Source organism: Dermacentor silvarum, chromosome 1, assembly GCF_013339745.2.
Source record: "Dermacentor silvarum isolate Dsil-2018 chromosome 1, BIME_Dsil_1.4, whole genome shotgun sequence".
In the NCBI taxonomy this organism is placed as follows: Eukaryota; Metazoa; Arthropoda; class Arachnida; order Ixodida; family Ixodidae; genus Dermacentor; species Dermacentor silvarum.
Window position 1 is genome coordinate 269,589,438 of NC_051154.1, and position 17,132 is coordinate 269,606,569.

The 17,132-nt window shown below is 53.1% G+C and overlaps 1 protein-coding gene across 1 annotated transcript; it reads left to right on the forward strand.

The window, feature by feature from the left end:
* The first annotated feature begins 845 nt into the window (after positions 1-845).
* LOC119440285 (uncharacterized) lies at positions 846-3,087 on the forward strand. Its single transcript, XM_037705212.1, has 2 exons — positions 846-1,478; positions 1,621-3,087. Exons 1-2 carry the CDS (start codon positions 846-848, stop codon positions 3,085-3,087), a joined length of 2,100 nt encoding a protein of 699 aa, XP_037561140.1.
* The last annotated feature ends 14,045 nt before the right edge of the window (positions 3,088-17,132 follow it).

Consider the following 17,132-nt stretch of genomic DNA (forward strand, 5'->3'; position numbering starts at 1 on the left):
ATGTTGATCATGATGACAATATATACAACATTGACCGTTCACGGTATTAGTTATTGTAGTAAATATGGAGACCCGTCGTGGTGGCTCAGTTAGCTAAGCGTTGCGCTGCTGAGTGCGAGATCGCGGGATCGAATACCGGCGGCGGCGGCTGCATTTCGATGGAGGCGAAATGCAAAAAAGCCCGTGTGCTTGCGTTGTCGTGCACGTTAAAGAACCCCAGGTGGTCGAAATTAATTCTGAGCCCTCCACTACGGCGTGCCTCATAATCAGAACTGGTTTTGGCACGTAAAACCACATAAAGAAGTCCATATGGAGAATGACTGAAATGCATGGAGAGTCGCCTGAGTGATTCTGGTGCACGAGAATCGGTGGGTGTTGCGCAAATGATTCAGTTTCTGAAAAAAACACATGGAGGACGCTGCTTATGCGCAATGGTTACGACTTATTGAGTAAGCATACCTCTCCTTAGGCAGCATAAGCGATTTCACGGTTCAATTTACACAAAGCCATTTCTTATTTACCAGTCTCACTATTTGGGTTTTCTGAAAACAACGCGTGGTGCTCTAGCACAAGCTTTAGCTCCTTCAAACAGGTAGCTAACTCTACAAAACCATTCGGCCGGCTCGTGGGACTCGTGGGACAACAAGAAAAGATGAGCGCCACTGACAGCCGAAGGGAGAGGTCGACCCACCTGCAGCTCCCGCTTTTGTTGTTTTTTCGGCCCGCTCACCTGCACTTGTCCGCCTTCTCCCACGACCGCGCTCTCGAGCGTAGCCCTTTTTAGGGCTCCCAGGGGAGCAGGCATGGGCAAGTGCATTAATTCTCCCGCCTGAGTTCACCCGGAGATGGGTGACTTCCTTGAGGGGATGGCCGAGCTCCGGCCTGGCCCCCCACATGCCCGCTCGCGCGCCCTGGACCTCCTGCTGAAGGAGGCAGCGCGGATGTTCAACCCCCACCAGGGCAACCACGAGGGGACCCCGAAGCGGCTTTCGCCCACCTCCTTCAAGGGCGCCGCCAGGAAAGCCCGTGGTGCTCGCAGGGTAGCGAGACGCGCGCCAAAAAAGGCCGAGCTCGAAAGCCCCGCCGAAGATGACGACGCCGTTTCCTCGTCGCCGTCATCACCCACTAGCTCTGCGAGCGCTTCCTCAGCGACTGGCTGTACCGACTCGGACACAGCCTCATACCTCAGGTCTCCTACCGACTCGCCTATCCATGCGGACGACACCGCGACAAGTTCACCGGCGGCTTTCACCCTGTCCCCCGAGAGCGAGAGCGACGCCACATCGTCTGATGATGCTGCTGTCGACAAGGAGCAGCCATCCACCACCGAAGGGGAACCACGTTCCACCGGTCTCCCCCAACGCCATGACACCCGCCCGCCTTCGTCTCCCCCTGCCCCCCACGTGTTACCAAGCGTCGGCCATGAGCAGAGTGACTCCACCGATTCGGAGAAGCCCGCGGCTGCTGTCGACGGGCAGGCAAGCGCGGAGACGGAGCGGGCAAAAAGCAGCCCGCCAGCCCCGGCATCTTCCCCCTCGGAGCCGTCCAAGGAGGAGAGAGAAAGAGTTCATCTCCCTCCCCACGGCCATGCCGCGCCCGCGCCGTACCTCCCTCGCGCAGGAGGTCTCCCCCTCGCAAGCCGCCCCCGTCACCCCTCAGCCGCCGCTCGCTTCTCCGGCTCTGGTATCAGACGACAGCCCCGGGGGCAGCGGCCCGCAGGAGAGCAGGGATACGCATGAGAACGAGGCCTCCTCTCCACGCGCCCCCTCTCTCCCCGAGCCTCGCCTCTCCCCTCTCAGCGGCGCGGCCAGCCAGGAGAAAAAGAAGAAAAAGAAGGGAAAGAACAAGGGCACCCTTCGCAATCGAGAGCAGCCCATCGCATCTGCCGATGATTTGGCGGACCACCCGAAGCCCTCCGAACCTCCTGCCTGTGGCGGGGTACAGGGCGACCACCCTACAGGGCCGAGAAGGGAAAAGCGGCTACGTTTCGTCCCTTTCGTGGCCCCTCTCCAACCGCAAGTCACTGATGACGACCTCCCGCCCCGCGAGTACACAGTACTCTACAGACCAGCGGCCCGGAGGTCGCACTTCCTGGCGGCATCGGGTGACGCCATTGCGGCGTTCCTGTCCGGAGTTCCTGGTGCGCATCGGGTCCGCCCCAACCTTCGGAGGAACGTCGTGGCCGTCGACACGCTCCCGGGCGAGGACCTAACGGCTCTGCTAGCGGTCCGCGTCATATGTGATGTGCGCGTGAGGGCAAAAGCCCTCATATTGAACACGTGCACAGGCACACTGTTTGACGTGGACCCCACCTTCGATGGGGCTACCATCTTCGAGGGCCTCGAGTCTTCGGTGCCGGTGGTCGCCATCGCCAGGAGCGGTGACGTCGTGACGCTGCGGTTTGCCGGCGACGTCGTCCCCGAGGAGGTCCTGCTGTTTCGACGGCGGCGCGCCGTGCGACCACGCCTGCCGCGCCCGCTTCAGTGCGGCCGTTGCGGCCTCTTCGGCCACGCGACGGTGACGTGTTCGCGCGACCCTCGCTGCCTGCAGTGCGCCGGCGGACATCCAACGAACTCCTGCACGGTGGACAGGCGTCGCTGTCTTCACTGCGGGGGCCCGCACGCCGCCACGGAACCGCGCTGTCCCCAGTGGCAGCTTGAGAGGAGGGTCGCTGCCACTCTCGCGAGCTCCAAGCCGCGCATCACGCGTAAACAAGCGCTGGAGCTCGCGCGGAGCAGCGGCACAGCAGTGATTGATTCCTCCAAGCAACGACCCGCCGGCCAGCGGGCCACGGAGTCAAGGCCACTTTCATCGCGCCGGCAGCCGGGGCTCTCCTACTCTGCGGCCCTCACCGGCGGCACACAAGCGGACAGCAGCATCAGCGGCCGCGTGGGTGAACCGCCCGTCACCGACAACAACCCGGTGCAGCCCCCCGGAGCGACGGCGCCGGATACAAGCGTGCTCGTGCTGACGGCGCTTGCCTCGGCACTTCGTTCCCTCCTCGAGCTGGCCCCCGCCGACTCGCCAGCGCGTCACATGTGTGTGGCGGCATTGGCAATGCATGACGCCCTGGTTCAGCATGGCTAGTACGCCCAGGGAACAACGGCCGCGCATCGTTCAGTGGAACGTGCGTTCGATGCGCTGCCGTCATCCCGAGCTCGCGGGTGGGGCTCTCATCGACGGGTGCGACGTTCTTGCTCTGCAAGAAACGTACGTGCGCGCGGGGGAGCTCAACCTGCCGGGCTTTGTGGCGTACCACAGTGCCACTAGCTGCCAGCAGGCGTCATGCACGGCCAGCCCGTGTGTTGACCCCTCCCACCCGGCCGGCCGATCGCGTGCCTCTCTTTACGTGCGCGCTGGTCTCGCCCAGGCCGAGGTGAACGTGTGCGACCTGCCTTGCGCGAATGTGGAGTGCGTGGCTGTGACCGTGCGCGTCGGCGCCACCGACACATGTGTTGCCAGCGTCTACGTGCGGTCTGGTAGGCGCTGGGACACTGAGTTCGTGTGCCGCCTGTCTGACCGTGTTGGGGGGGACCTCGTGGTGTGCGGGGATTTTAACTCGCACCACACGGCATGGGGCTCCAACCACATCGACTGCAGTGGCCGCGGCTTGTTGGACAGTGTGCTCCGTGCTGGCCTACTCATCGCCAACACCGGAGCGGTGACCTTCGTGCGCAGTGGCTGTGCGGGGAGTGCAATCGACCTCACGCTGGCTGTCGGACCGGTGCCACTACGCCTGGCGCCGCAACCCCGACACGGGGGGGTCGGACCACTTCCCCATCTTCCTCGTGCCTCGCGCCACCGCCGACCTCCCGACGAGGTCCTACAGTGTTGTGAATTGGCCGCGTTTCCGGGAACTGTGTGCTGCAGTGCCAGTCTCGGAGTGCGGCCTTTTTCGGCACATCGCCGAGTGTGCGCGCGCGGCCACGACTCGCTGTGTGGTGCCGGCTGGAACACCCGTGCCGGACATCAAGCAGTTAAACCTGCGAGCTGCGCGCCGAAGGGCACAGCGCAAAGCCGTGCGCACCGACAAGCGGGAGCACTGGACTGTTTACAACCGCTTGGACGCCGTCTGCCGCCGCCATGCACGGCAGCGCCGCAGTGCGAGCTGGTCCAGCCTGTGCTGCTCGCTTGACGACCCGCGCGCGCGCTCGCGCCCGTGGCGCATCCTGGGTGCGGTCCTCCGGCCCCGTGTGCCGCGCTGCCCCGCACTCTCCATCGCGGTGGCACGCGGCATCACCAACGCGCAGCTCGCCGAGCTGCTCGCGGCCACCTTCTGCCCTCCAACCGCGGCTTCGACCAGACCGACGGGGATCCTCCAGCCGCACCACCACCCCCGGCGCGAGCTCATAGCCCCCCAGCGCTATTTCCCGGCGGCTGGCACCCTGGAAGAGATCTCCGCACTGTGCACGGCTGATTTCACCATCGGCGAGCTGCGCACGGTGCTGGCGTCACGGAGGCGTCGCTCGGCACCCGGCTCCGACGGCGTCACTTACCAGATGCTGCGGAATTTCGACAGCGACCAGCTCCACCACCTGCTGGACGCTTACAACGCCGTCTGGAGATCGGGCGTCATCCCGAGGGAGTGGAGCGAGGCGGTGGTAGTGCCGTTGCTCAAGAACGGCAAGCCACCGCGCGACCCTGCCTCGTATCGACCGGTGTCGCTGACGTCTGCCGCGGGCAAGGTCCTCGAGGCCATGGCTCTTCGGCGCCTCGAGTGGATCGCAGCGGTTCTCGACATCCTGGCTGCCGAGCAGAGCGGGTTCCGCCGTCTCCGTGCCTCTGCCGACTCCCTGGCTGACGTCGTCACGACGCTCGAGGAGGCCAAGCACCGCGGTGACGCTAGCTACCTCGTCCTCCTCGACGTCATGAGCGCCTTCGATCAGCTGCCGCACGCCACGATTCTCGACGCTCTGTGTGCCATGGGGGTCTCCGGGAGGTTGCTCGCATATGTGGGGGCCTTCCTCAGTGGCCGTACGATGCGTGTGCGCGTGGGGGGAGCGCTCAGTCAGCCGCGCGCCGTCTCGACCGGTGTGCCGCAGGGCAGTGTACTGAGCCCCTTCCTCTTCAATCTCGCGCTCGCGCGCATCGGCGACTACATCCCTCAGCTGCCGGAGTACGAGGTCCGTGTCGCGGTGTACGCGGACGACATCGCGCTGTTCGCCAGTGGTCCCACCGCCAGGGGCAGTGTTGTGCGCGGGTGTGTACAGTCGGCACTCGACGCAGTCGACGAGTACGTGCGCGGCATCGGCCTCACTCTGTCGGCGGCAAAGACCGAGGCGATGCTCGTCCATCCACGCTACGGGGCCCACCGATCGGCGCCGTGTTTCTCCCTTCGCGGTGAGAGCCTCCCGTGGCGGATGAAAGTGCGCTATCTCGGCCTCATCGTGGACCACCGGCTCAAGTGGCAGCCGGCAGTGGCTGCCCTGCGCAAGGGAACCAAACGGGTGGCGAGTGCCGCGCGCACCCTCTTGGCCCGCGGTCAGGGCTGCTCCCCCACCTTGGCACTGCGACTCTACAATTCGGTGGCCTCGGCGAGATTACTGTACGGCCTGCCGCTCGCTGACCTCAGCCCAGCGAAGTGGGAGGCACTGGACATGGATCACCGAGCCGTTGTTCGACAACTCCTGTGCCTCCCACACACGTCACCAGTGGGCGCCACACTCGCCGAGGCTGGCGAGACCCCTATCTCCCTGCGCGCCGTGGGGAGGGCGCTGGGCCACGTTGAGCGACTGCATCGTTCGTCACACGGGCAGCAGCTGATTGACCGGTTTCGTTCCCTGCCCAACTCCGGCATGGGGCGCCGCGTCGTCGAGTTCGCCAGCCTTGTCGGCGCGGGACCGTCGTGTGCGTGGCTGCCGCCCCCTCCGCATCGCCGCCGCCGTCTAGACATTCGCATCACCGTGCCTGGGGTCCGGGGAAAGCGCAACACCGCCGCCTGCGCCCTGCGACAGGAGACGGCCGCGGTGATCGAGGAGCAGCTCGCCGGCCGCGTGCTGGTGTACACTGACGGCTCTGTGCTCCGGGACGGCGCGGCTTCGGCGGCGTGCGTTGCCCCCGAGCTCTCGGCGCAGTTCCAGTGCCGTGTCCTGTGTGCTGTGTCGTCGACGCATGCCGAGCTGGCCGCCATTGACCTGGCTGCCGAGCTGCTGCTCCAGCTTCCTGTTCAGCGAGCGGCCGTCCTGACGGACTCACGAGCGGCGCTCTCCATTCTGGCCGGAGAAGATCACGGCCCCACGCTCGCTCGCCGGCTCCGGTGCAAGCTTGACGGCGTTTGCGAGCGGGGATGCGACCTCGTGTTCCAGTGGGTGCCTTCTCACATTGGCCTGCAGGGAAACGAGGAAGCAGACCGGCTCGCAAAGGAGGCCCATTCCTCGTCGGTCCCGTTGTCGCGGTTCGTGACGCGGTTTGACGTCGCCCGCCACTCCGTGGCCGGCTATGTGAGGACGCAGCACCCCGACCCTCGCGTCGCCGGCGGCATTCCCCCCAGGTTGCTGCCCCGCAGAGGCCTGAGCCGGCGAGACCGCGCTCTCATCCTGCGACTCCGCATCGGCTGCGCCCGGACGGCCGAAAGGTTGCATCGGCTGACGGGTGAGGGCTCGCCGTCCTGTGGGGAGTGCGCCGACGTCGAGACGGTTGAGCACGCCCTCCTCCAGTGCCCCGCGCGTGCATCGGAGCGCGACGCACTTGTCGCGGCATACCATCGCCTCGGGTTGCCCGCGGATACCACACGGCAACTCCTGTTCCCAGCCACACACCCCTCCATTGCCAGACACGCCTTCGCGTCGTTACTTGTTTTCTTGGAGGATGCCGACCTGCGCTCTCGGCTGTGAGTCGAGCCGCCTTCACCTCCTGGCCTTGCTGCTCGTTTTTTTTTTTCTTGTTTTTTTTTCTCTCTCTTCTCCCCTCTACCCCACTTTCTCACTAGCCTGTCACTATATGTCCCTCACCCCCTTCCCTGTACAGCGCTGTTGAGGTGCCCTCCCCCGAGAGGCAGTTACGGCGCTGTACTTTTCTCTTCTCTTCCTTTTAAAATCACTCACACACGCTCCTTCAAACACGCGATGTTCCTTTTTTCCAATACTGTTTTTGTCATCGTGCGCCAGATATGATCGTACATTCCTTTCTTTCTCATTTGCACGCTTCTCAGTTGACCTGGGATCCAGTAGTTAACGGCAATATATTTATCGAATAGTAAACGAGCATTTCGTGGCTAAACATACCCCATGGAGATTTTAATTTCATGTTTATTACAAATTGGGAATATTCGATATTCGACTGGGTATTCGAAAATTGCCTTTCTCGAACACACTCGAACCTCCTTATAACAAAGTTGAAGAGGGAGCCAAAATTACTTCTTTATATCCGTAACTTCTTTATATCCATATATTGCCACTGACTGCAATATATGCCCAATGGGGTGCATTGTTGTGAATATGGAAATAAGAAGACCAGCTTGTGGCCTGCGGAACCGCTACACGGCCACGCATGCGATAAAATTTGAATAAAACAACAAAAGCATCTTCGGCAGGTGCAACACGTTACTTATGGCGTTTTTCACTGGTCGATCTGGAGCGGCAGCCGAAATCCTGGAGCGAGCGCTCGCAATTCACGAACCCTAATCTGCCAGTGGAGAGCGAAAATGCTCCGCGCTGGATCGTACCAGAAGTCTGCGCACACACGTCACAAAAATCGACTTCCGCTCTGCATGTTTTCATGGCCACCAAGATCGCCGTCCCCCAGCGAGCGGAAGTGACGTACCTTTCGTCCTATTTCTGCCCGAATCCGCGCCTCGGCAGCGGAGCAAGTGAGAGCGATCCGGCGCGGAGCGAGTTGATCCGAAAGGACCAGTGAAAAGCGCGAACCCGCTCCAGCTCGACCAGTGAAATTCGGATTCGCAGCCGTGGAGCAAAAAATCCTGCTCCAGATCGACCAGTGAAAAACGCCATTAGCTTCCTGACGCGACAGGCTTTAGATGGCTGCCTTCCACGATGAAGGACCATCGCGTCCGCTTTCACTCTCTCTCGTCGCAGTAGAGCAGCACGTGGCATACAACACGGCGCTCCGCGGTGTAGTCGAGAAGGCAAGCGCACTTCGCCGCGCCGCCTTGGCTCGGCCGGCTATTGGCCTCGGAGGTTTCGGTGGCCACGCTCAGATGCCAGCCGCGCGGCGCTCCCCAGGGAGACGGAGAAGTGAATGCAATGCCCGAACATGACCCCCGAGATGGCGCCGTGGAGATATTTGAGGCCAGGTGCAGCTGCGGCTGCCTGTGAAGCGCGGCGTGTTTGAGTTATTGTAGTTTGTAGTTGACTTTAGTTTGAAAGCTTTTAAGTTATTTTAGACGATTTTTCTGTTGCTCAAGAGAAGAAAGAAAGAAAAACAAATCGTTTACTTTCAGCAGTATTCCTTATTTCGGCCATTCACGTCCCCACATTTGATCCAGGAAAAAACGTCGGGTAGACGTAGGACTTGTTTTGGTTGTTGCTTCAGCTGTTCTCTGTCCTGATTTTGCGCTGTTTGTTATATTACACTATACTGGACACATCATCAACAAGACCACATCTTACTGCCATTTCCGTCGTGGACCGCGAAGGGTTCTTGCTATCTAAGTGGTAGAATTCCGTCTAAACTAAAATAGGCCGAGTCATTCAAGTGTCCACCCTAAAGAAGACAATCTCGACTTTACACGATGGTTCTATAATTCGAAGATAACATTTTATTTAAATCTCTCTGTGCTGCCTCCTTGTGACTCATTATTATGCACACATTTCTCATCTTATTCGCATCGTATTTCCCACGCAATTGCGTCTGCCTTGTCTTCTCCAGCGTCGACTCATCGGTGACGTTTTTCTTTTTGGATCAACTGGCCAGTTGCGGCGATCTCGGACACAACGAAGTCTATGGTGCAATGGGGTTAATTATTTACTATGTTGCGCTACTGACGACCGTACCCTTATTTTACCTACTCTACGACTACTGCGCGCTGCTTATGGACATCGGTGAAGCCGCCTTATAGACACCATTACCTCGCACGAGCCCTCCTTTGTCTAAGGGAAGCCGCTCCATTTCCCAAAAGTGTGACGTACGGCGTCTTTGCCTCACCATATTTATTTCTGCGGAGGTGCATCCTTTACAGAAGTATAGTACAATGGCGTTAATTTTTTACTACATTGGCGCTAATTGTGCCCATGTGTTTAATTTTAACTTGGCTGCTACTAATTTTGGCTCTTGTTCTCTTTGAGACCTTCATTTCGGTACATGTTGTGACCTATACATTGTGGCATATTCCATTTGTTCTTGTCATCGTACTCCTGAACGCCTTTTCTGATAACCTTTCTTAGAGTTGGGTTGGACTCTAGTGTCATTGTCTTCCGACTAAATATAAGCGCCAGACGAATGTCCATTGATATGTACCGTGAAAGTCGGGACAAAAATCAGTCCAGAACTAAATGCTATTGACATCAACGAGAATGCCGCGATTGGAGCGCAACTAGCAGGGATCGAGAGAACTAAACAGCCCAGAAAAAATTTACCTGGATGTATTTCAAAAAATAAATATGGGATTTCATGTTCCAAAACCACGATCTCATTATGATGCACGGCGGAGTGAGAGATTCTGGATTAAGTTTGGCCACCTACGGTTCTTTAATGGGCACCGAATATATGGTACACGTCTCTCACTAGCCAGCTAGGTGTTCTGTGCTGTCCTTGTGGCGTTTGAAAAGGTTCGTTCAGCCGTGAAGTCTATTTGATTATAATTTACTTAGTTACCCTTCGTGAGCACGTTTATTTAATCTTAGGGTGCACCCTTTATAAATTTTCGTCAGTTGATTAAGACTTAGTAAACTCGTATATGTGCGAGCCAACATCATGAAGTTGCTTTCGTGGCCTCTGCTGTTGTTTCTACTCGCGAGATCGTAGCGACAAGAAAACGAAGCCTGTGACCTAGTTCATGTACTGTTCGTCTCAAAACGGGATGGTTCGAGCTCACTAAATATATAGACGTTGCTTAGAGCCCTACGTGTGAGTGCTCGTCTAGGTGTGTGTTCTGTGTGGCAGGTAATTTGCGCGTGTGCAAAAAGGGGACTTTCTTTAAACGAAACCTCTAGCGATCCGGGAAATAAGTTCCGTTTATCAGGAGTTGTATTTTCTGGCAGATTGAGCTCAAGTGTACACAAGATGCACTTTTAAAAGGGGCCGATGCTTGAATTGAATTCCTGGGTTTTACGTGTCAAAACCACTATCTGACTGTGATGCACGCCGTAGTGAGGGACTCTAAATTAATTTTGACCACCAGGGGGATCTTTAACGTGCACCCTATGCACGGGACACGGGCATTTTTGCATTTTGCCCTCATCGAAGCCCATGTTTTACGGTAAGAAGCAGATAGTAGGTGTAGCACACCGGATTACAAAGCTTGTCTTAACAAAGCTTCAGCTTGCACGCAGAGGCTGAAAAGAGCTAACAGCACAAAACGTAATAAAAAATGTCGCAGTTTCGCCCGAAAGGCGAAGCATCGATTGCGATAGCAAATTAGTAGAGCCCTATTCGGAGTAGGGATAGTAGTTTTATCGGCTGCATAAACTTGGACACATTGGCTTACTAACTGAATTAACAATCGTGGTGTCAGCGCGCACAAGCAAACATGAATAAGATCACACTGAATGACCGCAGCCAACGACTGTCAAAACGCTGGCAGCAAGCGCAATTTCGCGCGGTCTATCGCTTCAACGGAAACTGAGCGGCAAATGCACAGCCCCTACAAAGGTCAGAGCTGTGTGGAGATAAGAGACGGTGCGGGCGACCGCCGGGTTGAGAAGTTGTTGGCAGAAAAAAAGCTGCCCCCCCTCCCTCCCTCTTCCCGTTTCTTGCTTTCGCGTGGGAGATTGAGTGGTAAGATACGCTTTTGGCGCCGGAGCACAGCGCCGCCCCGCGTCCCTCTCTCCCATACCCCAACGGCCTTTCGCGGGACGGTCGCAATTGCTTTCCGCCGTGCGTTCGCCCTCCGTGATAGCGCGCGTCCCCCGCGCGCTTTCACTCGCGCATACGGCGCGCGGCGACGATTTTATCGCCCTTGGAATCTATACGGAACCTCACGGCGACGGCGACAGCGACGGCTACGGCGACGGCAGAAATCCGGTTGAAGTGTCCATATAATTGCTATCGCAATAAAAATATCATTAGGTAAAAAGGAAAAAAAACGGGTTCCCCGGTTTAGTGAAGCAGCCACTCTCGAAATCATTTATTATGACTTAGTCTCCAAGGTGCAGGTGTTCTTGTGCCTGGCCAAATGCGAAAACACCTGTGTACTTAGATTTAGGTACACGTTAAAGAACCCCAGGTGGTCCAAATTTCCTGAGTCCCCCACTACGACGTGCCTCATAATCAGATCGTGGTTTTGGCACGTAAAACCCCATAAGTTTTTTTTTGTGTTCTTATGCCGCTATCGGAAACACTACGAAAACGCACAGCTCACCGACATTGCCAACACAAGGAAACCACTGCAAGCCACGACCACGGTTGAGGCCACACTAACAACGGCTCCAACAAAAGCTGGCCTCGGCGAAAACATGGGAAACGGACGAAAAAAAAAAACCCTGAAAAGTAAAGACAGAAGATACCGCGTAGATTGGCCACTCAGTTTCGTGTTCTGTAACATATTTAGCTCCGTTCAACCGGAGTTGGAAAGCAATGTGGTTCCGTTTACCTTTTTTCTGCATTGACTTAATGCAACATCAACCGATGTTCCGTTTAAGCGATTTCCGTTTACCGAGGTTCTAATGTATATCATATACAACCTTATTCCAACCAATACGCGATCGTGGCGTCATTTGTTTTCTCTCTCTAGGTATTGTTCCACTGGAAGTGTCTCCCTCTCACACAGATGGTGCAAACGTCCCTGAACATGAAATGTCATGTTTTCAATACACCAGGTTCTATGGAAGCTTTATTGCATACACATTGTCCAGAGTGAGTTCTACTAGATTATGTTTACTAACATTACCTCACAAAATGCCAGCAATAATAGTCCGCCAAAAAAAAACGGCTGTGGCTTTTGCGCCGTTTCAAGCACATTATTTATTGCCCGAAAAATGCCTCTTAGCGACGGACCACTTTTTCGCTTCTCGATGAAGTCTCCTTCCTTTTTGTACAGCTTCACTATTTTGAAAAACGATTCTTCGCAGAATGCGGACCCAATTGCCCATCTTCTGCGGCGCGAAGCCTTCACAGTAAAGGTGGACGATGGCATGTCGGTGCGGGCTCATCTGCATGGCTGGATGAACTAAGCTATTAGTCAGGTCTTATTAATTAGGGTATGAGTGCAGTGGTACCTCCTACTTTCTAAGGTATGCATGATCGTTTCGGAACCACCACCGTGGGAAGCTCGGTGGCTGCCGCGGACAATTGTGCACATACTTAGAAGCCACCATGTATATGAGCCACCCTGCAAGAGCAACCAGCTCTTTTAAACCAGTTTTTGCCTTTATGACATCAACGCCTTGCTACACAACTCCATCAAAACGCCTATGGAGCGACAATGGGACAACCCCGAACATCGGCAAGAGCGCCTCTATAGACTTGACGCCGGTTTGCGATTCGGACTTCCACTTCGGATGCGGAGAGGCCATGAAACATAAATCCATCAGTTACGGCTTGGTGTGGCGTACACTCGCAAATGCCTTCACAAGATTGGACGAGAACGGGACCCTGATTGTAGTGTCTGTCACACTCCCGAGACAATAGAACACATACTTTGCGTGTGCCCTCAATATGCGGCCGAGCGAAGGACACTAAAGCGTAGTGTAGACTGTTTGGACTCCCGCCCCTTTTCGGAAGCCAAGGTTTTAGGCGCATGGAGAAGCGTTGATCATGCCCAGCGCACCATAAGATCACTTTTGAACTTTGTGCGAGACGAGCTTAGACGGTCCTCTCTAGGACCTGTGCAGTGTGCAGTGCGCGAAATGTGTTTGTGCGATGGCGTTTTGTGTGGACAACACTACTCCTGCGTGTAGTGTGTGAAAAGTGCACAACCGCGTATTGGACAACGTGTGTAAATAGTAGCTCATTGTACGATATCATAATCACCTGCCACCTACCTATCCCTGTATCTCCCACATCCCCTTACTCCAGTGAGGAGTAGCAGGTTAGAGACACGCTCTCCAGGCCGACCTCTCCTCCCTTCTCTTCATTAAAATCAACTCTCTCTCTTTTAAACCAATTCGTGCCATACCCTGATGCCCGTCTTCGTCTTCCCTTGCCCATGTCTCTTGCGCGTCAGGTCAATTAAGCGTTAGTTGTCACGCAACGATATGGATACTTGCTCAGCCATGGAGAAATTTCTGCTTCTTTGTATATATATATATATATATATATATGTATGTCAGAGGGTGCTAAGAATCTCTGGGTCCGGACAGGTAGCCAATGGAAACTGAACCTGGCAACGTTCAACACGCGCACCCTCTCGCGTGAGGCTAGCTTAGCAGGACTATTTGAAGAATTATCAGGCATTGCCTGGGATATTATTGGCCTTAGTGAGGTTAGAAGAACTGGTGAGGCTTACACAGTGCTGACTAACGGCCACGTCCTCTGCTACAGAGGTCTTCCAGATAAGAGACAATCCGGGGTAGGATTTCTAGTCCATAACAACACAGTCGGCAACATTGATGAATTCTACAGCATTAATTAGAGGGTAGCAGTCGTCGTAATAAAGTTGAATAGGAGGTACAAAATGAAGGTAGTACAAGCCTACGCCCCAACCTGTAGTCACGATGATGAAGAAGTAGAACAGTTTTATGAAGATGTTGAATTAGCAGTGAAAAAGATGCAAACTCAGTATACTGTAGTTGTGGGCGACTTCAATGCAAAAGTGAGGAAAAAGCAGGTTGCTGAGCAAGCAATTTGCAACTACGTACGGCATCGATTCTAGGAATGCAAGAGGAGAGATGTTAGTAGAATTCGCGGAAAGGGATAGGCTCCCAATAATGAATAGCTTCTTCAGGAAGCGCAGCAACAGGAAGTGAATCTGAAAAAGCCCTAATGGAGAAACAAGGAGTGAAATAGAATTCATACTCTCTGCCGATCCAAGCATAGTGCAAGATGTAGAAATGTTAGGTAAGGTAAAGTGTGGTGACCATAGGTTACTGAGGCCTAGGATTTCTCTCAACTTGAAGAGAGAAAAAGTGAAATTAGCCAAGAGGAAACAGGCCAACCTAGTGGCAGTAAGGGTAAAAGCAGGTAAATTCAGGCTGGTGCTCGCAAACAAATATGCCACTTTAGAAAAGGAAGATAAAGACAACATAGAGGCATTGGCGTAGCCAGAAAATTCGTGCGGGGGGGGGGGGGGGTCACGTTGCAGCGCGGCCTCCTCCTTATATAATTTGTCGAGGGATCCAATACATGAATAAGAACTGCATTGCCAATGTCATGGTATATTAGATGCTGCAAACTAATTATTGAACGCTACGCACTGTCAAGCAACATATGTATTTTTCATAAAAGAATCTATTCGAATGTCCCAAAAATAGTGGCAGCAATAATTGCTATCAATTCTTCCGCACTTTTTTGTCTATTTAATAAGTAAATAAAATATCACACGAACTTTAGAACTATATCAGTTCGAAAGCAGCAAATCAATGCGTGCAGCTGATATGAAAAACGTAAAGGCCATGAAGATAGGCTCAGGACGTATATTTTGATGAATGTTTGTCATTCAAGAACCTTGTTTACTTTCTTGTACATATGCAACGGGCAGGGAAAAACCTGAATGACGCTGCCATTTGTTGCAAAAGATTGCGCAGGAGCAACTGTTACCGGTCGTGTATTGAAATTACATCGAGATTATAGACGCAACAGTGAGTACATATTATATAAAAAGCAAGAGTTCCGCAAAATATACATTATAAATTCCAAAATAGAATGGAATATACAAATGCGAAGATACAACTTGATCAAGTGCAAAAAAGTGCCACTGGAAACAGTTCACTGCTTGCATTTACAACACCTCGCAACAAGATATTTAAATATACGTATAAGTCTCCAATAAATCTACCTATTTAGGCACACGTCACTGTAGGTGTTTTGGAGTTTCTTCTGCCAATTCGACCAATTTCAACGGTCCTGTCCGGGTCGAATTAACGGAAGTCGACTGTAATGCAATTCATCATCTTCAGCCTATATTTATGTCCAGTGCAGAACGAAGGCCTCTCCCTGGGATCTGCAATTACCCCAGTCTTGTGCTAGCTGACTCCAACTTGTGCCTGCAAATTTCCCCAGTTCATCCCCCCACCTAGTTTTCTGCCGTCCTCGACTGCGCTTCCCTTCTCTTGGTATCCATTCTGTAACTCTAATGGTCCACCAGTTATTAATCCTACGCATTACATGGCCAGCCTAGCTCCATTTTTACACGCTGAATGTCAACTAGAATATCGGCTATCCCCGTTTGCTGTCTGATCCACACCGCTCTCTTCCCGTCTTTTCACGTTAGGCCTAACATTTTTCGTTCCATCGCTCTTTGTGCGGTCCTTAACTTGTTCTCGAGCTTCTTTGTTAACCTCCAAATTTCCGCCCCTTATGTTAGCACCGATAGAATGCAATGATTGTACACTTTTCTTTTCAACGACAGTGGTAAGCTCCCAGTCAGGATTTGGCAATTCCTGCCGTATGCACTCCAACCCATTTTTTTCTTCTGTAAATTTATTGCTCATGACCACGGTCCCCGGTGAAATTGACCTAGATAGACATACTCCTTTACAGACTCTAGAGGCTGACTGGCAATCCTGAATTCTTGTCCCCTGCCAGGCTATTGAACATTATGTTTGTCTTCTGCATAGTAATCTTCAACCCCACTCTTACACTTTCTTGGTTAAGGTCCTCAATCATTTGCTGTAATTCGTCTCCATTATTGCTGAATAGGACAATATCATCTGAAAACCGAAGGTTGTTGACATTCGCTCTTGATCTTCACTCCTAAGCCTTCCCAGTCTAAGAGCTTGAATACTTCTTCTAAGCATGCAGTAAATGGCATTTGTGAGATTGTGTCTCCTTGCTTGACCCCTGTCTGGATAGGTAACTTTCTACTTTTCTTGTGGAGAACCAAGTTTTCTGTGCAATACTTGTAGATATTTGCTAAGATATTCACGTATGCTTTCTGTACTCCTTGATTACGCAATGCCTCTATGACTGCTGTCATCTCTACTGAATCAAATGCTTTTTCATAATCTATGAATACCAAATAGAGAGGTTGATTGCAGTGGCGTAGCCATAAATTTCGTTCGGGGGGGGCTCAGGTTGCCGCGCGGCCTCCTCCTTAAGGAATTTGTCGAGGGATCAAGTGCATGAATAATAGCTGCATTGCCAGTGCCATTGTATATTAGATGCTGCAAACGAATTATTGAACGTTACGCACTGTCAAGCAAAATATGTATTTTTTTATAAAATAATATTTTCGAATGTCCCAAAAATAGTGGCAGCAATAATTGCTATCAATTCTTCCGCGCTTTTTTGTCTATTTAATAAGTAAAGAAAATATCACACGAACTTTAGAACTATATCAGTTCCAAACCAGCAAATCAATGCGTGCAGCTGATATGAAAAACGTAAAGGCCATGAAATGAATAAGTTGAGGACAAAGATTTTGATGAATCTTTGTCATTCAAGAACCTTGTTTACATTTTTGTACATATGCAATGGCCAGGAAAGAACCTCAATGATGCTGTCCCTCGTTGCAATAGATTGCGCAGGAGCAGCTGTAACCGGTCGTGTATTGTAATTACACCAAGATTATACTCGCAACAGTGAGTACAAATAAAATGTAAGAGTTCTGCAAAATATACATTAGAAATGCGAAGATAGAATGGAATATAGAAATGCGAAGATACAACTCGCTAAAGGGCAAAAAAGAGTCGCTGGAAACAAAGTTCACGGCTTGTATACGCAAAACCTCGCAACAAGATATTTAAATATATCTGTAAGTCTCCAATAAACCTACATATCTAAGCAAACGTCTCTGTATATATGCGTCAAACAAGACAAATAAACATGTTGCGCAGTCACAGATACTAAACTTTACGCATAAAAAGACAGACGATCCAGGCACGAACAAATCTATGATCGCAGAAATCTTGATACATACG